Source organism: Poecilia mexicana, unplaced genomic scaffold, assembly GCF_051168715.1.
Source record: "Poecilia mexicana isolate PSO_F unplaced genomic scaffold, ASM5116871v1 scaffold_19, whole genome shotgun sequence".
NCBI lineage: Eukaryota > Metazoa > Chordata > Actinopteri > Cyprinodontiformes > Poeciliidae > Poecilia > Poecilia mexicana.
Window position 1 is genome coordinate 12,364,126 of NW_028263388.1, and position 23,603 is coordinate 12,387,728.

The window sequence follows — 23,603 nt, forward strand, 5'->3', positions numbered from 1 at the left end:
ATTATGGTAATCAATATTTAAAAAAAATGTATATTTGCAATTCAAAATAAGATAACCAATGTTCAACAGGGTGTACTTAAACGCCCTTAAACTAACTCAAAATGTCTGCAGTTAAGAAATTGCCACACATAATATGGCGACGACCTTGACGTATGACCCGGACTTTCCGTCTGCCGTAATATACGTACGTAGTGACGTTCGGCCACGTACTCTAATCCCGCCTCCGGTTCGTCACTCATTTCTGTACGTTTTACATTTGTTTCTGTAGTCTTTTTTTTTTGTCTACGAAAATCTGATGTCCAGTTAAATCCAACAAAAATGGCGACACAGGTGAGTTTATTTTGACAAGTTTATTGGAACTCCGACACCAATATACAGCGAAGGAAAAAATACATAAAAGTACACCATACTATTTTAAAACGGGAAGTTTTAAAATGAGCCTGCACAGCATTAGCCAGAGTAGCAGGATCAGTTGTCATTCTGAAGTTCCGGAAGAAGAATCTTATGACCAGTCTGCCGTTAATAGTCGGTTCTGCTATTGGTTTATAGGTTAAAATAACCAAACACCAGAGAGTTGCTTTATCTTCCAATACCATAATATTTCCGAGAAAAAATTTACCCGTCTTTGATGTGTAAATGCTGCTGAATAGTGAATGTAGCCCCGGTGTTTACAAGGTAAAATGAAGGAAGTGCCACTGGATTTAATGGCTGCTTAAGGGTGCTTCATCTCAATCTGAAAGTTTTACTTGAAATGTTTTTTTTTTTTGTTTTTTTTACGCTTTTCAGTACACATCTTTTATATTTTTCTCCATGTTATTTCGCTAGTAGATTTCAATCCGACGTTCCAACAATTTCAACTTTACACTTGAAAATACAATTTACACCTGCTGAGGAAGTATTGTTTAAAGTTAAACATAAACTGAGGACCACAGCAAGCATGTGGAAGCACACGCTCCAAGTCAGATGAGACCAGAAATGAACTTTTTGATCCACATGCAAAACTAAAACTGGTGTCGGGAGTTTAGAACCTAACTGCAAAATGTAGTTTTTGGGAGTTAACCTAAATGGAGTTAGGCCACAAAACAAAACAATATACTAAGCTTGAAGCATCCTTCCAGGCACCCTTAGCATCCTTATATTGAAACATGATGGTGGCAGAAAGATGCTGTGGGGATAGTGAAGCAAGGGAGCTAGTCATTGTTGAAGGTAATATGAATGTAGGCAATATTAAGAAAATATGTGAGCGATTACAAATGACTCAAGACTGGTAAAGAATATTGTTTGGATAAAGCTTATTTTTGTATTGGAATTGCCTGAATTCCCTTGAGAGTCCCTCGTAACACTTGAACAATTTTTGTTCATGCAGTAGACACCATCCACTCCAGCATATGGCATTTTTTTGTGCAGAAAAGGTCGCTCTCCTTGTATTTACTCATGACAAGTTTTGAGCGTAACATTTGGATATGTGGATCTCTGCAAATCTCACTCGTAGACACACGAGAGGAGCTTTACCTTTGACCTCTACCAAACAACATTGAGACAGTCTCACGGGGAGTTTGCTGCTCTCTGTTGACGCAACCGGCATTTCTGTGCTTTTGCTCACAGAAACATTTGTCCTGGATTAATGAACCAAACCATCGCTGATGATTGTCACAGAGCTTGTTATCTTTGCGTGGAACTAAAATTAGTGTGACAACCTAAAACATTTAAAGGTGTAAAAGCAGCATTTAGATTTCTTGGCTACGTCTTTTAAAAGTGATATTAAATTCTCAGTGGAAATATCAGTAAGTCGTGGTTATTCCTGTCTTTCTTTCAGACCATGAAGGCAGTGAGGTGCCCTACAGACGACCTCTCCCTGACCAACCGCGTCGTGATCAGTGAAAAGGAGCCGAACTTGGAAGAGTAAGTGGGATGTGTTTTTTTTTTTTTTTCTTGATGCATCACAGCTGGTTAACTTTTTCACCCGGCATAAAATCCATTAAGGGATAGGCAGTATAAACAGTGTTGAATGTAACTTTATGAAACGATTGAACGATTACGACGAGTTTTACAATATTTGAAATAATCCTCTCATGTTTGTACAGGCGGTGGGCAACGCCATGTTGCTGCACTTCACACCAAGCTGTTTGCTTTCTATCGGTACTTCAGAGGCTGATTCTAAAATAGCTTGATTTGATTTTTACTGGAAGGTTTAAAGGAATAATCCCACATCCGACAGGAATGAGGATAATGCCTTAAATCTCCTTTAGCGTCTCGATTTTAGCCATCAAAAATCGAAAGTCCTTTCGGTAACGGCATTACAACATAAGACTGATGTATTTATTCATTTTGTCTCTATTAATGTCAATTATTGTGGCTTCCGGTTAAAATAAAGTTTCTCGTGATACGATGAGCGGTTGACTTAAAAGTTGCCCAGCAGACAGTGACAATATTTGATTTGATCTTTTTAAACCAAATTACTGAAATAAAAATTCAGTAAAACAACAACAACAACAAAAAAACCCACTTGCCTTTGTTTTTTTTAAACCGCTGTACCTGATTGTTTGTCGTTGTTTGTGTTGTGCCTGCAGACATGTGGTCGTGTCCAATAACAAACAGGAGTTTGTGTTTACCACTAAGAGACATAACGAAGTGAGCGTCGGCTCCATCGCTTTCAGCCTGCCGCAGGTACGGCTCACGTGTTTCACTCCCCCGCCTACATGCTGCCTGACTGCGTCTGGTCTGTACAGTTAACCCTGCAAAGAATGTCCTAAAGTTTGACTTAAAAAAAAAAACAGTTTTTGAATTTGTTCAAAGGACAAATGTGTGAATTGTCTTGCATGGGCCTCTTTTGTCTCAATCTGTCTGTTCCTGCTTTTTTCCCCCTGTTTTTCTCTGCCCGCTCTCCCTCTGTCTAAAACGCTGGCAGCAACAGGACTCAGGTACTACTGCAACCTCCTCGCGACGGTCTTATTTTAACCGCCTCACGATTACCGATTTGGTCAAGTTCTCCATGGTGGAAGCTGTTCATAAAAATGCTGTTAAATAAGACCACTTCCAGAGGAATGTTGCACTCTGAAAACATGCTCTAGTCATCTTTTTTTATTTCTTTTTTCCTGCTAGAAATAACTGGCAATCCCGTGCATGTTTAATTTATTTTATTTCCATCATGACAAATAAATTAATTCAAGCACTTTCTCTTTTTCCCTACAGAGAAAATGGGCAGAAATCACTCTTGGAGATGAGTTCAGAGGTGAGCCTTAAGAATGAAAAAGAAAAATCGTTTAGATGTAGTACTTCATTCTTGACCACTAGAGGGCAGTGAAGGATCAAAGCTAACCTGAAAACGTGTTCATTGAGCCATGTCATAAACATAGCTAAAATTCGTATTCATACTAGGAACAAAGCGATGTTTTTACAACTAATTGAAATGATCTGAATGTTTGTGAAAACCCTTTGAAAAACTCTAGTGAAAGTAGGAAGGATTTTTACAACATAAAAACGCATTTATTAGTTATTTGGGATTTAACTATCACGTCTAAATGGGGCCAAAAGCAAAGAGCCTCACAAATATTTACTTAAATGCTTCTGGACAATTTGCTTCTTGCTTCTGTAGCCGTTCACAAGCTTTGAGTATTATTATTCTGACTGGACATTTGACCAATGCTCAAATCACTGGTTGGATTTCTGGACTTGGACCCGGTGTGTAATAATAGTTTGTACATTTTTAATCTAGCAGGTTTTTTTTTTTTTTTTTTAAACAGCTTTATTCATTCAAAAACTACCTTTGACATCTGTTCGGGGTCGTTGTGCGTCTCTATATGTTTGATATTTCATCTCGCTGTCATAAAACTTGACTCCTGGATGAAATTCAGTAGCCGCCGTCTCTCTGGCTGAGGTGTTCCTCGCACGTCTCGCCCAGGAGTCCCATCCAAGCTTTTTTGTGTTCGGTGACATTAATTTGTCATGTGTTAATAATTGGCCTCTGGCTGCAGACTTTAAAGACTTCAAACGTCTTACGTGCGACTGACGTTAAAGGCGGCTTGACTTTAATCTAACAGAAACCCTCCGACTGATGTCTGGTGGGTCATTTAATGCTGATTTCCAAGCATAAGAAGAGGAGAGAGAGGAGTTCAGCTTTTACTTAAGTGACACAGAGACCGCATAGAATATGTGTTAGCCTGCAGGTAGGACGGACCGTATGACAGTGTAACGTGGGTGGTGTCGGTGAACATCTGTCTCAGAGACGGGAGAGAGAGCCTCTTCTATTTCGCCGAAACTCTCCGAGGCCAAAGCGATGCTCGGAATGACGCGGACTATTATCAGGCGAAGAACAAAAGGGGGCCGGCCCGCTGGTTCATTCGCCGTCTGGAGGAAAAGAATAAGCTTCACGGTGCTTCCAACGGTTTTGACGTCATCTTAAAAGACTCGAGAAACGCTTTGTAGCCTTTGCAGTTCAGGATCAATATCATAAAAGACGACATAGTTTTATGAAGGATGGGATTTGAATCAGAAGCTCCTGCTTAACTGGGATAACGCTGTGTTTCTCAGCGGCGTAGGTTTGAAACTAAATGTCATCGGCAAACATTTTGGTGGTGAACAACAGCCACATTTCACTTTGTATCCAGGTTACCACGTTGCAGTTAATTGGAATATCATCAAAAGCGGCGACAAAGCTATTATCACACGATGGCTGCCGTAGCCTAGCAGTTTCGGTGAAGTTAAAGGGATAAAAAGTCCTTTGTTTGAAACCTAGAGGTTTTATCTTCATTTTTTCCCCCCTCCACAGTAACGAACTACAAGTTTGACAAATCCAAAGGGTGCATAAACACCATGACCGTGGAAATTGACTTCCTCCAGAAGAAGTACATCGACAGTAACCCGTACGACACGGACAAGATGGCAAGCGAGTTCCTGCAACGCTTCTTCAACCAGGCATTCTCCGTCGGCCAGCAGGTGTTTGTTTGGGCTTTCCAGGGTTAAATATTAGGCCGACAAAATGTCTGCAGTTCTTCTTTTGTTCTTTTTTTTTTCTTTTACAGAAATAAATGTTTTTCTTCTTGTTTCCCTCGTTAAGCTGGTATTTAGTTACTCTGAAAAGCTCTTCAGTCTGGTGGTGAAAGACATCGACGCCATGGATACCAGCATCCTGAGAGGAGAAAAGACATCCGACGCTTCAGGAAAGAAGGTATCCGCAGACGTTCCTCTCGTCCGGCAGCGTTCATGACCGTCTCGAGTCAAATGACGCGCTTTATTTCCAAGTTAAAGATGTGGGATTCTTTTTTTGTTGCTCAACATTTCCGTGAGATCCGTGCTACTGTGTCCACGCCAGGATTATCGTTTTCTGTTTCTGTTTTCCTCAGATAAAGGTCGGTCTGCTGCTGGCAAACAGTCAAGTGGTTTTCGAGAAATCTGCAAGCTCGGCTGTTGTTTTGATTGGTGAGTGTTACGTTGTTGCATGTCACAGCGCCGCGTGCTCCTCCTCCGCAGACGTCTTTGTTTTTAGCTCCTCTGCTTCACTTAAGACAAAGACGGACTGGAGAACTTCATGTTTTCACATGTTAATTTCATTTAATTGGAGAAAAACCATCCAAGCCCTCCTGGCCATGTATGACAGGGTAATAGCTTCCCTGTTCGAAATCATAAATTAACTGTGACTAACAACATTTTCAGGAAAGCTGAGTTAAATTTGGAAAGCCACGCCCTAGTTTGATAACTCACAAACTTTGTGGCTGATTTCTTTATGCAATCAGCCTATTTAATAATGAACTTTTGTGATCTTGTGTTTGTGTCGTCCATAGCCTAACACTGTTTGTATTTAAAATCCATTTTAATTTTATGCGATATTTTAATGTCACGACACGCTGGGTTTTCATTGGCTGCATTTTTTTTTTCAATAATCAAAATGAACACAAAGAAACACCTGAAATATTTCACAGAATATTGAATGCACAGCATATTGGTTTTACTTTTTTTTTCTTTTTAATTAATGATTGAAATAAATAAACTTTTGAATTGTATTCTAACTTGCACATATAAATGCTAAGATAACCCAGGAAAATAATTTTTATTTTATTCCGTCTAAAGTAACTCGCATTCAGGCCACCAGGGGGTGCACAACACCCACATAGCTAGGTTTGCCTTCACATTTGTTTGGCAACGTAGCAATAAACAGAAGCGCCTCACACACCGTTTGCATTTATTAGTAATTAAACAGCTTGGACATAATAAAGTTTACAAACTCGCAGGAAAATGAAGAGCTGTTCAGAGCTGCTGCTTCTTCTGCTTTTGTAGTTCTGACTTTCTGTATCCATTGGGCATATGTTGTTAGAAAAGAGAAAAAAAAAATGTTGCATGTTCAGGTTGGTTGAAAATGCTCTGCGATTGTCGTGTTTCAGCTTGCCGCTCGTACATTTAGTGTCTTGTGCTCACTTCACCCCCGAAGGAAAATCTAAAATCCGAGATGCTCGGCAGTCCATCATCAGCCCTGACTGGAACTTTGAGAAGATGGGGATTGGAGGCCTTGACAAGGAGTTCTCTGACATCTTTCGCAGAGCCTTCGCCTCACGAGTCTTCCCTCCAGACATCGTTGAGCAGATGGGTAAGTGCCCCTCCTCGCCGCCCCCCCTTTCGCTTTTTTTTTTTTTTTTTGTCGGTTCCTCCTTCTCTTATTTATCTGTTCCTGCTCGTGTGCTCCTTGTGCTGAAAACAAGATTATTTTTCCATGTCACTGGAACATTCTCTCAAATTCTCCTCGTCATGCGAGTTCTACCTCAGCCCTCTACAAATGTATTCCTTAATGGTAATTTGGGGCTTTTAATTGTTTATTTAACCTTTTTCCTTTTTCCTGGTTGGAATAATTCAATAATATACAACTGTAATGAATTTAAGAACAAGAATTAGGTTTGCACGTTTGAATTTGCGTGAATTAATTTAGGGCCAAAACTGGCATTAAAGCAGCCACGCAACACGATGCTACGCCACAACGCTTGGCGGTTGTGGCTGGTCCATGTGGGAGTTTCTGCAAATTCCAGTCAAATATAACTGTGTTCATTTTGGACCCGGTTCTTGGTTGGCAGAAACTCCAGTCCAGTAGTCATGTTAAACTGAAGCTGCATCTCACAGCGTGATGCCACCTCCACCATGCTTAACTGAGGTAGCGTTCTCAAGGTTCTTAGTTTAATGTCTTTTGAAGGACCGGTTTCAAATGTTCCGAGAAAATACAAGATGCGTTTATTTTCAAGATTATTATTCAACTTGTACGAGTGCAAAAATTTTAGGAGGTGCTATAAGTTTTCGGTTGTTATATGAATCTTGAACCGGCAATCAGCGTTAATCAAACCGCCGAGCCTGTGTCCTGTTCTGGGCAGCGCAGACCGATGACTAAACAGCCCTGACAGAGACCTCTGCACACACTCGTTAATAAGTCTCTTGACAGCTGTCAGGTTACATGATGATTCACTCTAAAGGACAGCAGCTCGCTCTAGTGAAAGCCGTGAATTGGGCCCGTTTGTGACTCAGACCCCCAGACCTCGCTTCCCACATCTGCGCTTGATCACCCCCGCACTGCGGAGCCTCATTTTTACACCCAGAAGTCTTATGAAAACCTGTGGTTTGGACCCATCAGTTTTAGAAATGCGCTCCGTGCTGAAAGAGTGCAGCCAGACAGACCTGTACCCACTGTGGTGGCAGGCTGACCTTTAGCTGGGTGGCTGTGTGCAGGAGCTGCCCTTTGACTGCCGGCAGCTGGCTGTCGTAATGAGATGGCGTGCCCTGATAGAGCTTGCCGCTAAGGGTAAACTTTTAATTGGCAGGCATGTGGAGCATGGGGGTGGGGGCCGGCGCAGGTGCTGACAAGGAGGCGTTCCTGCTAAAAGTCTGAAAGTTTCACCTTGTCTCCCCTTTGCTCCCGGAGAGGCGAGACAGACGGACAGGAACTTCAGAGCTTTGTCTCCGAAAAGCCGCAGAGACAAGCACGCCGCTTTTCCCCGCCGCGCTCTGCCCCCCGTCCCACCTGTCGGCCCGGCTGCTTTTCCCTCAGCACACCCAAATGGCATCTCAGATGGTTATCTCTGGCTGCTCAATTAGTCTGGGCTAAATGTCATTAGGCAGGTGCAAAGGGCCATGAAAAGAGCGAGACTTTGAGTAAAATCCAGTGGAGAGTTCGTCGCATCCAGACACGCTTGACCTTTAGGGGGGAAAGAACCCCCATAAATATATAAAAATGAAGTTATTGATCAGAAGTTTGTTTTTTTTAAACTCTTAAATTTAATTTTTTTAAATTATTTCTTGGGAGCGATGAAGGTAAACTTCATTTTCTCTCAACAATGTGGCTTATTTTCTTGCCAGACTTTAATAAGAGCCAAATTTTTAGAGCTCACAATTAATAAATCTCTTCTGCTTGATCTCTTGTCTGATCCGTGTTAGACTCAGCTGAGATTCAGTTATTCTAATTAAGACAATTGAATATGAGAAAGAGGGACTGAGTACAAATGCATGCCACACTTTTTAGATTTTATGTTTTAAAAAATGGAAATAATTCACTTATTTACGCGCTACTTCATGTCGGCTGATCCCATAAACCACAAAATGCATTTTATGTGTCTTTTTTTTCTTGTATTCTGTGTTTCATCCCTTATGTGGAGCTTTTATATATATTTTTTAGGATGTGTAAGTTCTATAAAAGCAAGTCGTCTGTGTTGAAGTGAACCCTTCTTCTCGCCGTGCGCGCGTCTCTGCCTCCAGGCTGCAAGCACGTGAAGGGAATCCTGCTGTACGGCCCCCCGGGCTGCGGCAAAACCCTCATGGCCCGTCAGATCGGCAAGATGCTGAAGGCCCGGGAGCCGAAGATCGTCAACGGCCCAGAGATCCTCAACAAGTACGTCGGAGAGTCTGAGGCTAACATCAGGAAGCTGTTTGCAGATGCAGAAGACGAGCAGAAGAGGGTGAGAGGAGAAAACGCTGTTCCCTTTTTTTTTTTTTTTCCCCCCCAGAAAGTCACTTTCATGGAGACGGTTTTATCCGAAGCACAAAAAAAAAAAAAAGCTATCCGGTGTTGCAGAAGGGTTTTGTTTTATTAGCCATTTATTTTGTTGTTAATGTCAAAACTTTCCCGAACCCTTCATCGAGACATCAGAAGTCTCAGACCTCTCTAAAATAAAAATAATAATAAAAAAAAAAAAAAAAAAGCAATAACTAATATCGTCACGAGTGGAGAGATCTGCCCTTTAGCCAGACGTAGCTGTGAAGTTCTGCTTACAGGCCCAGCAGCGACGGCTGGTCTGATCAGTGACACGAGCGTCACTCTGCACCACTTAATGATGGCGCTGGGTTCTCCTTGACCCCTCCGTACGCAAACACACACTCACACACAGGATCCAGTGTGCAACATGCGCAGCCCCACACCTGCCTTAAATGCTGCGTCAGGGTTGACGGGCCCGTCGATGGAGGGATGACCCCCCACCCTGCCGCTCGCTCATTTATTCCGTCTGTTTGTCTGTGGACGGCCAGGACTCGGCTCAAATTAGATAAATGTGGAGACGTATAAAAGCGGTGCTCTGCGCGAGCATTCGTACCCGTTAGATCTGTTTTTTTTTTTTTTTTCCATTTCGTCACATTACAACCACACATTTTTTTGGTGTGATGGGTCACAATTATAAAGTGGAAAGACAATGACCAAACACGCCAGCCCGACATTAAAACACAGCAGTGCTGGCATCATGCTGTGGGCATTCGGTTTCTTCAGCACGGTCTGAGTTGATGGGAACGGTAAAGCGGAGCTAAATCAGTGTTTATTGAGATGATTGTTGTGCCTTTCAACGTTTGTTTTTACATCATGTTTCAAAGAAAGCCATCTGTGGTATTATTGGTAGATCAGAACAAACTAGTGCTTTAAATTACTAAATGGAAGGAAAACTCAGTTTTGTTTTTAAAACCCTTATAGTAAAGAATCTAAAATGCAAGATGTACATTTCTGTTCAGGCCTACGTCTTTCTAAAACGCATCGGGCTCAGTCAGATCGGATGGAAAACAACTGTGGATATCAGTTTCAAGTCCCGCTAAACGTTCTCAGTTGGATGCAGGTCTGTGCTTAAGACATAATAAAAAAAAAAAAGCCCTGATCTAAAACCATTCCTTTTGTAGCTGTTGGTGTTTAATTCTGCTAAAGGATGAACCTCCGCCCCAGTATCAAGTCTTTTCCAACCATCACCAGGTTTCCCTCCAGGAACGCCCTTTATTCAGCTCCATAAACCTTCCTATCATCTCTGAGAAGAAGAACATCCCAAGTGTCATGATACTGCCACCACCAGATGGTGCGTTGTTGACTAATTTTCTCCTCCAAGTCCGTCCCACAATAGGCGGACGTACACTGACAAAGGTGGACTCTGCTTATTCATTAAGAAACATTCAAAAGCAGTTGATTGTTCTGGATTTCATGTGCAATTTTTCTATCACACAGCATTAAAAAAAAAAAAAAAAAAAAACTAAACACAGGCAATACCCCTAGGGAACCAGACAGTTTTGTAAGCTTGATCATTCTGACAAAGTGTGTTTGGCGTTAAGAGGCGAAGAGGGACCTCCGTGCTTGAAGGTGCAGATGTTTTAAGATAACAGCAGGCGGCTTATTTACGGTCTGCGCGTTAATCTTCCTCCTCTCCCGCCTGGCTCCGCAGCTCGGAGCCAACAGCGGCCTCCACATCATCATCTTCGACGAGATCGACGCCATCTGCAAGCAGCGCGGCAGCATGGCGGGCAGCACCGGCGTCCACGACACCGTGGTCAACCAGCTGCTGTCCAAGATAGACGGAGTGGAGCAGCTCAACAACATCTTGGTCATCGGTGAGAAGCTGTGTTCTAGCAGAGCACCTGCGCTCTATCTCCTGCGTGTGTCATTCACCCTCGTCCTGTGCTTCCCTCCCCCCCCGCCCCCTCCATCCCGTCCCGCTATCTCTCCCGTCTCCCTCAGGTATGACCAACAGGCCCGACCTGATAGATGAGGCCCTGCTGAGGCCGGGAAGGCTGGAGGTGAAGATGGAGATCGGTAAGAAGTGAAGGACACACACAGACGAGGCTCCGCTGCACTGTTTATTTCGAGCAGCGTCTATCGCAGACGACCACAATGTGGATTTATAATGTATTAATGATAACGGCAATAAAAAAAACAACAACTATTAATTGGTCCAACATTCCTGTCTAAAGTAAAGTAAGCAGTCAGGTGGGCGGTCTCTTGCTTCAGATACATTTAAGAATGTTTTCTTAAATTTTGTGTTAAATAAACACTTTTTTTTCACCTGTTATTATTACAGACACCCTTTATAGGTTATTTATTGAATCCAGACATTAACAAATGAAGCCCAGACTAAAACAAAGCGGTGAAATCCCTCAGCTGTTGGTGGCCGGAACGCTATGCAGAAAGCCCATTTTTTTCCTCACTTCTTTGTCCTTATTAGTCAAAGCTTCTCCTTGCAAACTAAATGAACATTACTCAAATATCCTAAATTATAATGAGACACGGTTTCAACAGATATCATACTTACTCCAAAGGGAGAGATTATGTCTAGAGTGCTAAATTAGAATAAGTATCCAATAAGGGTGAAACTGTTCAGAATGATGGTCGGAAACGTAATTCTGCTCACATTATTTCCACGGTACAAGATTACTTTCACAGTGCATAATAATTGGGTTGTTTAGAATAACTTTTCAACTTAATAACTGTTCGCTCAGTAAAATCATTCTCCATCCGTTTCTTTCTCCAGGGTTGCCAGACGAAAACGGTCGCATTCAGATCCTAAACATCCACACAGCAAAGATGCGTCAGTACAACCTGCTGGCCACCGACGTGGACATTAAGGAGCTCGCCGTGGAAACTAAAAACTACAGCGGTGCCGAGTTGGAGGGACTGGTCCGGGCCGCGCAGTCCACCGCCATGAACAGACACATCAAGGTCAGATTGTCCTTATTTTAGGGCTTATTCGTTATGTGCATTGTAAAAACTGAAAGAGGAATACTGTGTACGTCTTACAAGAAATAAATACCATACGCATCCAGGTGCGACGGGCTGTTTATTATGTTCGGACCCCCGAGACTTAAGCTTTTTAATCGGGTGCACTGACTCAAATCTACACAGCTCACTGCTGTACACAGATAAGGAAAAGTTCTCATCTGTTAAGTGTTCTGCCCCCACGGGCGCAGACACTCAGAGAGCAGCAGATATTAGAGGGTGATGATAAGCGACGGACAAGGGGTGTACACATCTCTGATGGTTCTGACGCTTTTCTTCACTCCTCTAAGCAATTATTCTTCCCTCCCTTTCCTTTCCCTGTCTGACCTTTTTGCTACGGGGGGGAACGCAGTCTCGTGGCACGTTGAGCAATCTAAATGTGCCATATTTCACGTAAAAGCGGTATTTACCAGGAGGACATTGAATTGTATCAGTTAGGAATGTACTTATTATTTATTTATTTTATTTTATTTTTTGCACTGTTGCAGGCCAGCAGCACAGTGGAGGTCGACATTCAGACGGCGGAGAAGCTGCAGGTCAGCAGACTGGATTTCTTGGCCTCACTGAATAACGATATCAAACCGGTAAGTTTGTGTGTGCGTCTCTGTTCGCTTCTGTCCTGATTGAGTCAAATAGGGACAGGAAGTCACCAATCAAATCAATCAATCACATTTTATTTTTAAAGCACATTTCAGCAGCAAGGCATTTCAAAGTGCTTTACATAATTAAAGAAGAAATAAAAACAGTATGTGACATTAATAAATAGATGAAAAGTGAAGATAAAAATATCAAAGACATCAAAACTTTCACTCTAACCCTAATTTAGCCATACGCAACTCTAAACAAGTGGGTTTTAAGTTGAGATTTAAAGGCACCCAGTGTTTTACAGTTTTCTGGAAGTTTGTTCCAGATTTGTGGTGCATAGAAACTGAATGCTGCTTCTCCTCGTTTGGTTCTGGTTCTGGGGATGCAGAGCAGACAAGAACCAGAAGATCTGAGGGGTCTAGACAGTTGGTACAGCAATAACAGATCTTTAATGTATTGTGGTGCTAAACCGTTCAGTGATTTATAAACTAACAGTATTTTAAAGTCTATTCTCTGAGCTACAGGGAGCCAGTGTAGGGACTTTAAAACTGGTGTTATGTGCTCCATCTTCCTGGTTTTAGTGAGAACATGAGCAGCAGCTTCTGGATCAGCTGCAGCTGTTTGACTGATTTATTAGTCAGACCTGTGAAGACGCTGTTGCAGTAATCAATGCGGCTAATCAAACTGGTTTCCATCATGTGTAGTCATTCCCTTTTCTACCTTACCAACAGTAGGAGACCGTGAAGCTCTTTATTTTGGCTCTGCAGAAAATCCTGTGCTATATTGTAGTAAAATTATTACTATACATTGGTAGTCAGAGTGAACACATACTTTTTTTATATACATATTCTAGTTTTCTCTATACGTATATATGCTCCTTTTTAATTATGTATAAATATCACTATTAGTACTTCTCTCTATTGTAATGTACATAATATTTTTGGGTATCTGGCCAGGACAGCTATGTAGCAGCTAGCTGACTAGTAGATATCTGTCTGGAAGTTTGTTTAGCAAGCTGCTTGTTGAGCTAGTATCCTATTTGTCTATTGCTTTGGGTTGCTAACTATTTGCCTGTTGAAGTGAATAGGTATCTGGTCAGTTTTCCAGCTATATCCTAGTTAGCTATTTGTGTCATGGGATACTTCAGCTGGTATATAATTGTCTGACTAGCTACCTTTTCAGCTAATTAACTATTTGGTTGTTTGTCTAGCTAGCTATCTGACAAGCTAATAAGTTGTTTGTCAATCTATATGTTTAGATAGCTAATCATTATCAAGGTAATGACTAGCCTAGCTTTTCAACTGTCTGTACAGCAACTTTAGCTATACTAGACATTCATTTATTTTTCCTAACTAGGTAAATAGATAGCTATCTCACAGGCTATCTGGTTAGCAGAGGATTGTGGAAAGTAGTTAACTTTTCTTGAGTAACCTTTTGAAAAGAATTTACTTTTAGCAGTTGTTTTTACTACACTGTACTTTTACTGGAGTAATATTAGTATGAAGTATTGCAACTCCTACTTGTGTAAAAGTTTAAATGTGTTAGTTGCACCAATAACATTTAACAATTTTTTTTGTTATGTATAATAACATGGTACAATCATTTTTTTTCTGTCTATTTCCAGGCGTATGGAACCAACCAGGAGGACTACGCCAGTTACATCATGAACGATATAATCCGGTGGGGTGATCCAGTTTCAGCCGCCCTGGAGGATGGAGAGCTGCTGGTGCAGCAGACGAAGAACAGTGATCGCACACCGCTGGTCTCTGTGCTCCTGGAAGGTACACCAACGTTAACGTGTTCAAACCCGCAGGAAGAAAAGCATTATTTTTCCCCAACTAAACTTTTCATGTTTCCCTCTCAGGCCCACCTAACAGCGGGAAAACAGCTCTGGCAGCCAAGATTGCTGAAGACTCCCAATTCCCTTTTATCAAGATCTGTTCGCCCGACAAGATGATCGGACACTCCGAGATCGCCAAGTGTCAAGCAATTAAGAAGGTCCGCTTTATTTTCAGCTACTGAAAAGTTTAAATACATATGACTCACAGGAGATATTAGAATTAAAAACTTAGTTTTTTTGTGCCTAATTTAAAAAAAAAAAAAAAAACACATTTTAAAGGTACTTGTTGAAATGCAGTTCTTGTGGGTGAAAGTTTAGATCCAAGTTTTTCTGTTAACTACTGATGTAATATGGACCTGACAACCTTGAATTGGGGAAAAGTGTTTTTTTTTTCTTTACTGAACAATTAAAGGACTTTAAATCTAGACTAAATTCATCCAAAGTTATTTTTTCAGTTTCATTTTAGATTGAATGCTTAACTGGTTTCTGTTTTTTAATAGATATTTGAAGATGCTTACAAATCACAGCTGAGCTGTGTGGTAGTTGATGACATTGAGCGCTTGTTGGGTAAGAACCTTATTTCATAGAAATAAGTGTAGATATATGTTATCCTGTCGATCGTACTTGGGTTAAAATGTATTATTATTATTATTTTTATTTTTTTTTTTCAGATTATGTACCGATTGGTCCTCGTTTCTCCAACTTGGTGCTACAAGCGTTGCTGGTTCTCCTCAAGAAACCGCCTCCAAAGGTACCAGCAGTTTCAGTTGTGTTATTCATCTCCTCCTCATGCTGTTAGTCCTTAGGCAGCAGAAAGAGGGCAGCAGATCTTATGGACGCCCACACAAGGTCTCATGAGGAATTGATGGAGGTCCTTGGCTGCGGCTGGCATGTGTGAGCAACTGTGTGAGGTTATTAGCAAATGTTTTGCTCCGGGTCCGTTGTGCTCAGAGTGAATGGTGGCGATACAGACCAATTTCTCAGAGCTTCTTTGGTTGTAGTTTGTTGTTGTGTTTGTAAATGAGGGTACAACCCACTATATGGTTGCTTGAGAAGTGGCGCGGGGCCGGGCGCTGAATGCCTGGGTGCAGAGCTCCTCCGGGGTTGTAAAGCGCTGAACCCAGCGGGGCGCCTGGGGCCGGGGGAGGCCAGGGGGACACGGAGGAGAATGGGCTCTGTGAGAGATCCAGGACCTGGCAGAGCTGCCGCCTGTGTGGCACCTCATCTGCATGCAGCATCACAACCCCCCACGCCATGGGGGGGAGCGGGCAGCTATAATCCCCCTGTCTGCTCACCACTCCTCTGCTTCTCCTTCCTCCGTTGTCTGCTCCTGGTTGTCCTCCAGCTCGTCGGCTTAGCGGAGCTGCAGTTCTTCTCTTTTGTCTTCTTTCGCCCATGTTTGTGCTCTGTGCTGTTGTTTTCTACTCTGTTACGTTCTATGCTGCCATTAGTTTCTGCTCCGTATGCTCTTGTTGCGACTGAGACCCCCGCTAAATGCCGTGCTTCAGCGGGGCCGACTGCAAATCGCACAGGCGATTTAATATTATTTTAAAATCTGCAGAAAAACCTAAAATGAAATGAAGCAGAAAACAGCTCGTAAGAAGTTTTCTTGGCCTTATGTTTAAATGAGCAGCACAAAATAGTCTAAAATGATGTTTGATGCATCTGTTTACCTTTTATTTTTCTCAGATTTTTGTAAATGATTGGGCAATTTTAGTTTTTTATGTATGTTTTATTTCCTCTAATCTGTTTATTTTATTTTTAAAGTCTACATCCAGACTTCCTCAGTAATAAGGAAAAACAGACGTCTGTTATCTGGTTAATACATGCTAATATTTGATTTTATGTGACGGTGCAATTGAGCATCATTTTATTGATTGTTTTCTTTACAACGTGCAAAAAAGGTGCAAGATATAAGTAAATGCTCATCTGCTTGTAGTGCAGATTGAACGTGCGGGGTTTTGGTTTTTGTAACGGGATTCAAGTCTTTTCAATTTCAACAGAAAATCCACAAAACCTACATCCGTATCTACAACATGTGCTCCTCCGTTTTCCCCTTTCTTTCTGCACGTGAGCATTCTGGTTTAAAATCAAGCTTGAATCTCTGGAGAGAAAAATCAGGGAGTAAATTGGTGATAAACAAAAAAAAAAAACGAATGAAGCACGTGTCTCCTCCCTTCCAGGGACGTAAGCTGCTGATCATCGGCACTACGAGTCGCAGAGACGTGCTCCAGGAAATGGAGATGCTGGACGCTTTCAGCACCGCCATCCACATTCCCAACATTTCCAGGGGAGAGGAGCTCGTGCAGGCCCTGGAGGTAAAACACGCCCGACTCAAACCCCTAGCCGAATGCAGAATAAATTAAGCGGGACAATTAATTAAATGCTCCTGATGTTGTGCATACTCTCTCTCTGTTTCTCGTTGGTATTCGGAAGCGACTCAGTCTAATTTTCAGAGAGAGAAGCTCAATCGCAAATATATGAGAGGCAAAATTAAACAGATTTTGCATCAGCGAGTGAAAGAAGTGCTTAATCCACAAGAGAAACAGGATGTAAAACTAATAGCATTTCTGCTGATTATCCAGAATCTTGGACATGTTGTCAGGGTCAAATACTTATTTCATTCAGTGAAATGGAAAAATATATAACTCCTGTGTTGTGCCTTTATTTTCCTGTACATCTTAAAATAAACCCAGCATTAAAATCAGTAATATAAATTGCTAAATTTGTATAATATATATATATATATATATAAAAAGAATGTAATTGAAAAGTTAATTTATTCATATTTCACCAAGTGAGACAGATTATGTAGATTAATTACACACTGTCTGATGTTTTCAAGTCCTCGCATCTGGTAATTATAATGGAACTGTACCATAATTAATGCATCTTCTACTTTATTGAATTTGAATGAATTTGAAAATAATTTTCATAATTCAATTTAAAAAGCCAAGGTGTCTCGACAGGCTGAGGCTCAGAAGCCACATTTAAGCTTTCGAGAGTGCCGCTTTGACAGAGTTTTTAAATATAAATGATTAAAAGTATTTATTAAAAAAATGACTCGGTTTAGCTGGTTTTCCATGTGTATTTTTTATGCAACAGATGTCACAACAAATTGTCAAAAATGAAGGAAGATGTTGGGTTCTCCCCCCCATTACTTTTCCATCAACTTGAAATTCAGCAAAATGCATAAAAAAATTGTATTTGTATTTTTTTTAATAATACCCCAAAATACAAATTTTGGTCCTTCAATTTAATCATAAAGCCCACTCGTTTTCTAAAGTGTTTTTATTAAGTAGAAAAAGACACGTCATGTAAATAAGTGCAGATTTGGGCACGTAAGATGATCTTATTGAGCAGAATCGAGGATAAAACTGCCTCATTGGATTGTAAAAGCTGCTGAGCCACGATGTAGGAGATAACATGGACATGATATTTCTGGTTTTTAAGATTATTTTTTGTTGCTTTTAACTGATCTAATTCTATGACAAATTGAGAGGTGCCTCAACAATATGTACTTATTGCTGTATGTTTTGTCACATCTGAACTGCTCTCAGATCTCATGTGGTTATGTTCAACTCGTATCTCGTCTCTCTGCTCCCCTCAGCTGCTGGGGTCTTTCCAGGAGAAAGAACGACTCGGCATAGCTAACGCAGTGAAGGGCAAAAGCTTGTGGATCGGCATAAAGAAGCTGCTCATGCTGATTGAAATGGCCGCACAGGTATGGATTGACGATATTGGTTATGATTCGACATAACACTTGACTGTTGAACTGGAATAACTTCATAGAGCTCCTTAAGGATTGTTGTAGTCTTTGAAAGCAGGCTGGCTCAGAAGCTCTGCAGGATTTCTGAAGGTGCTTCAAAGTTTTGTTCTTTTTTTTTTTTTCCGTTATTATTATTAAGCTGGATCTCCAGCAGATGAACAGAATCTGAATATTCTGACTTTAACAGAAAAGAAATCCCTTAAAGACCTGACAAGGACCTTACCCGAGGGAAAGTAGAGGCCCTGGATTAGTCCGAAACACTAATGGAAATCCGCATTTTATATTATTTGTATAAACGTGTTTCAGTTGCATTTTCAATAATTAATTGTTTGAAAAGAAGTGGGAAAAAATATCGACTTTGAGAAATGAATCTTTTCCATATGAGGTCACGTTGCTGTGAAACCAAATCAATTTATTTTTAAGGCTTTTTGCACATTTGCACCAGGGATGCCAATAAGTGTGGAGAGTGCTGTATATCACTGCTTTTATAGCTTTGTGTTGGCTCCAACAATGACTGATCCTTCCTCATTTTGCTCTAAAGCAAAGATTTAATTCACAACGTCTGTAAAACAGTTCCTTTTCGTGGAAGCCCTCACATTCAGAACACGGTTTCGTAACCGCGAGCCGAACCGCGTCCCAGCAGCTGGGAGAGAACCGCTCGTGAACTGGAGCCGCACTGGAGCGCTCCGCTCGACAAATCACTGGCGAAGCCACGCGGTTTTCATTCCAGCTCGCCGATGACAGGTTTTTGTCCCCCGACTGACAACAAACAGGCCGTCGAGAGCCGAGAGTGTCGGCCAGATGTGGAGGAACACGGAGGGATGGGGGTGATTCAGCTCAGACCACACTGCCAGTTTCAAATTTGTGCTCTGAATATAAAATCCGACATGACTGATTGATTGGAGAGGCCATCTTGCGTCTTCCAGCGCTTCAGTTTTAACCCCTCGGCTGTATCGACTCGCCCAACTTCAACTCTGCACCCAGTGTGTTAGTAAAGTTGAACAAACTTGATTTTTCGCTTGTCAGAAGTTTTTCCATATAGGAATTTGCACCGATATCAGATGTTATCAAAATCTGGTTTCCAGTCCTCTATTTTATTAGTTTTCCTTTGATAGACACAATAAGATTTGATATAGTTTTACTTTATTTTTTAAATGAGATAAAGGACAAACCCTAAAACAAATCTTTTTTTTTTTTTTTTGTTTTGATATAGTTTTTTTTTTTTTTTTTTTTCCCCCCCCCAAATTTAGTCTCATTACCACCAAAACAACATTTATTTATTTTGTTGGGATTTTGTGTGATGGATCGACTCAACGTAGTCTATCATTGTGAAGTGCGCAATTTATTCTCTTAAGAGGACAATATTTACTCAGGAAGAGCTGCATGTATTCACATTTCAGATGGAAGAAAAACGTCTAGACATTGAAACCACAAAGCTGGTCTTTATGGAAGTCCATAGCAACCATGTCGTAGAAAGTGGCCAAACTTTCTGCCCTCCATGCAAAATGCTGAGGAAGCCTCTCATATTTGATGGCTGGATAAATGGAGCTGAATGCAGGACGATCCTGCAAGAAAGTCTGCGAGATGCTGCAACTGACTTGAGACTGGGCCAGAAGTTCACTCGGAACAGGACAACAACCCTAAAAACACCGACGGAGATACAATAGGATGGTTTAGATGAAAGAATATTAATGTGCTAAGAATGGCCTTGTCAAAGTCCCCAGCTTAATCAAACGAATAGGAGAACAGGATTGTAGAAAGTACCGACTCAGGAATACACATGCATGTTCAAATTTCTATTTGTTAACCGATTTTTAAACGTACGCATCGCTTTCCTTCCGCTTTACAACAAGGCACCGCTTCGCATCGGTCCAGATGAAACAAATGAAAAGTTTGTGGTTGTGACGTGACTAGACGTCAGAAGTTTAACTGATCTAAATCCCCTTTGCGAGGCTCCGCGCCTTATATTTCGTCGCTCGTGTAGCCCGACGGAACATCTCCTGCAGCATCGCCTCCTAACTTTTGTGTCTGTTCGCCGAGCCTGGATGCGGTGTGTAATTGCTGTGGTATGCGCGGCTGCAGCCATGTTTTACACCCTCCCTGTTCTGCGCCTGAAGAAATATGAACCTGCGTTCGCCGAGACATGCTGCGAACAGGCGTGCGGCGTCACTCGTCTTGGCGTTCCCGGTTCCCCTCTCGTTGCTCCCGTGCTTCACGGAGGTTGAATCCGCTTCTTCTCTCCCTCGCCCCATATTTTATTTTTGTTTTATTTATTTATTATTTTGCACAGTTTGATGTAAAACCAGGTGTTCCAGTTTTAGCAAAAGTGACACGTAGTTTCTAAGACATTTCTCTCTTGCAGATGGACCCCGACTACAGAGTCAGTAAGTTCCTGAGTCTACTGAGGGATGAAGGAGGGTAAGTATCCTCTTCCTGTTTCTGTGACACTGAACACTCTCACCACACTCGCACACATTCGTCACTGTTGACCGAGACGGGGAAGAGCCAGATGTATACATTTCGATCAGTGTATGAAGTGAGATTAATAATACACATGTTCTCTCTGTTTTTTTTTGTTTTTTTTCCCTGCAGTCTCGATTCTAAGCTGGGCAGAATCTAGACGCAGTGAAAGAACATAGCGAGGAGGAGTCATCCTTCATCGGTAAGACTGCAGAGCCTGGATTAAAGGGAGATTACAGATTAACAACCACCATCGGCTTCATTAACACTCCTCGTGCAAATGAAAATGGAAACTGCATGGAATCAACCCTGATTCGTGAGAAATTCCCCCCCCCCCACCCTCTCTCCAGATTTCTTCTCTTCTGAAATGTGTCAGATCATCAAACATCTTTTAGTCAAAGACAACCTGAGTAAATAAAAAAAAAAACAAGATTTTCATTTATTAAAGGAAAAGAGCCAGCCAAACCAACCTGAAATGTAGGAAAGTAAATGTCCATTAAACCTAGCAGCAGGTGCCGTCAAGCACTTCTCATAGCTAATGAGTGTTTCGCGTCCTCGTTGAGAAGTTTGAACCAGCTTTTCTTCTCAGAGTTGTTTTAATTCAGTCACATTGAAGCGTTCTTGGGCATTACCAGCCTTATTGAAGGCTGGACTTTGACTAGGTCACTCTAAAACCTTTGTGTCTTCTATTTATTGATTCATTTTAATCACTTAACAGCCCATTTTTAAACCTGCCGTGAACTCGAGGCCGGATAGCAAGGCATCCTGAAGAAGCAAAGCTACGACCCTGTTTGAATTTCAAATCAGCACAACATCCTTCTCTGAAATGATGCCAATTTTGTCAGATGTGACAGTGACACCTTTTAGAAAGTTCCACTTTTTTCTCATCAGTCCACAGAAGTCGTGAAGATAATTAGGATCACATTTCCACTCATTTTGATCAGGGTGCGTTTCTGGCCTCAAGTCTCTCAAGTGGTTGCTATTTTTTTGCTCAGTCTCCTATTTCTTATTGTTAAATCATCAATACTTACCTAAGCTGGTGATTAATTTTCAGACAGATGACAGTGACTTTGTTTCTAATGTTTTTAATACTTTTTTTTCTTTTAAATAATTTAGGTTGGAGTATAATGTCTATTTCTTTTGAGTTTGCTTAGCCTACTTCATACAGTCAGCCCAAGGTCTACTTATATCTGGATATTCGAAAATTGTTCAATCACAAAGTAATCTTAAAGTATTCAAATAATGTCTAAAACACCATCACTATCCTAGCAATCAAGGTAACTGACATGTAGTCTGATTGTTAGAAGAAGAAAATATTAGTCTTTTTTTCTACAGTGGACCTAAGTATCCACTTTTTATTGTGTATGTAGAATTTTGAGCCTGTAAATTTGATCCAAATTTCCTTTTCTTTCTTTTTTTTTTTTGCGTGTAATGAGAGCATTTGAACTTCTGACTGAAATTTGAAACGAAACAAAACTCAAAAGTTTCCTAAAGTTTTGGTGCCACACGCGTAACGGCGCCTTTTTAACATCCATCCTGTGAAGAACTTGGCTGCCCACGGTGCAAAGACTACAATAAAAAAAACTTCTCCGCCTCCTGCAGGAGTTTTGCTTCTCATCGCAGCCTCAGATGCTTATGGTATAGTCGGCGTAAACAGTGTTCCTAAAAATAAGCCGGCTAGACAGCTGCTCCCCTGTGGTGGCACGTCCTCTTTTTTTTTTTTTTTTTCTCTGCCAATCTCTTCTCACTTATGTTTGTTTGTTTGTTTTTTTTTCTCCGCTCAGCGACTGAGAAGCGGAGGCCTGAAAGAGGCTGGCAGGGGGGGCGGGGAAGGGGGCATCAATCTGGATCCTTCCTTCTCGCCCCCTGTGAAGTTCCCTGCAGTGCAGATGCCTGCAGCAGCCATCGACCAGGACACCGACTTCACTTCAAAACTGTGCCAAGACGGGAAATGAGACTAGACGCGTGTATATGGGATGCTTGCGTTTTGGACGACTAATGCCGCCATCCTGGTCGCCGGAGCTGCTTAGGGATTTTTTTTTTTACTCATTTAACGTTAAAGAGTCAGCGCAACTGAGGCACTTCTATAGCAACATGTGCTCAAACACTAATTATGAGACAGTTTTATTTCAGTCCACGGATGTGTAGCCTAACCATTCCACGACACGACTTGGCGTTCAAGTTGTGCGCCCGCTTCTATCTGGTCTTCTTATTATATGAATAAATTCTGTTGCTTGCAAGACACTCTGGTTTTGTTAATTATTAATGCTCATCCATCCACCTCTAGGCTGTGTGCGACATTCAAGAGTCGTGCCTCATCCAGACTTTCTTGTAGTGTTTAGATATTTAGAGGTTTGTTTTTGTTTTCAACTTTGACTATTATTTCTGTCACTTCTGCGCAGCATCGTTTGTGCAAGACCTTGCAAATTGTTCAAGCTCCTTAAATTTCTTCATTTTCCATAAATTTTACTTTCAAAGAACATTTTGTGTGACGCCCTTACATAATGTAGCTCATACCGGTGGTGTTTTCTGATATGGGCAACTGCCCAGGGCAGCATCTTGTTGGGGAGAGGAAGGGGGGGTTTCTTATTTCCTTCTCGGTTTCGTGTTTCCACCCATCTGTGTTCTAGACCAGGAAACTGACAAAGCTACTGCCTTGATATAAGTGGTTACTTTAACTGCTGGAAGACAATCACAGGCTCAGTTAGAATGCAGAATTAGTTGTAACCAAGAGCAAAGTTTCGATGCCTTGTAGTGCTGCTGCTTACGTTTCTGCTGGTTTTATTAGAACTAAGGAACGTGTCGTTTCATCGTCTGAGGCTCAGTTTTCAGAATTGTAAGCTCTAGTGAGAATGCACCTCGGTTAATGAAGGACAGCAAATTGAATGCAAGTCAATAAAATACAGGGTTCCGACACATTTTCCCAGTAAACGTCCCACACTTTTCTAACCTCTAGAGTTCTCAGTTTT

The 23,603-nt window shown here is 41.5% G+C and overlaps 1 protein-coding gene across 1 annotated transcript; it reads left to right on the top strand.

Annotated features, from left to right (window-relative positions):
• The first annotated feature begins 216 nt into the window (after positions 1 to 216).
• On the top strand, positions 217 to 22,874 carry LOC106913104 (vesicle-fusing ATPase-like). The gene is made up of 22 exons (XM_088001105.1): positions 217 to 330; positions 1,817 to 1,902; positions 2,571 to 2,667; positions 3,193 to 3,232; positions 4,769 to 4,935; positions 5,057 to 5,167; positions 5,343 to 5,418; positions 6,425 to 6,580; positions 8,725 to 8,924; positions 10,653 to 10,818; positions 10,946 to 11,020; positions 11,736 to 11,923; positions 12,469 to 12,564; positions 14,190 to 14,346; positions 14,430 to 14,563; positions 14,906 to 14,972; positions 15,077 to 15,156; positions 16,589 to 16,723; positions 18,016 to 18,129; positions 20,537 to 20,592; positions 20,767 to 20,836; positions 22,419 to 22,874. The coding sequence occupies exons 1-21, from the start codon at positions 319 to 321 to the stop codon at positions 20,792 to 20,794; spliced, it is 2,241 nt and encodes a 746-aa protein (XP_087857231.1). The 5' UTR covers positions 217 to 318; the 3' UTR covers positions 20,795 to 20,836; positions 22,419 to 22,874.
• The last annotated feature ends 729 nt before the right edge of the window (positions 22,875 to 23,603 follow it).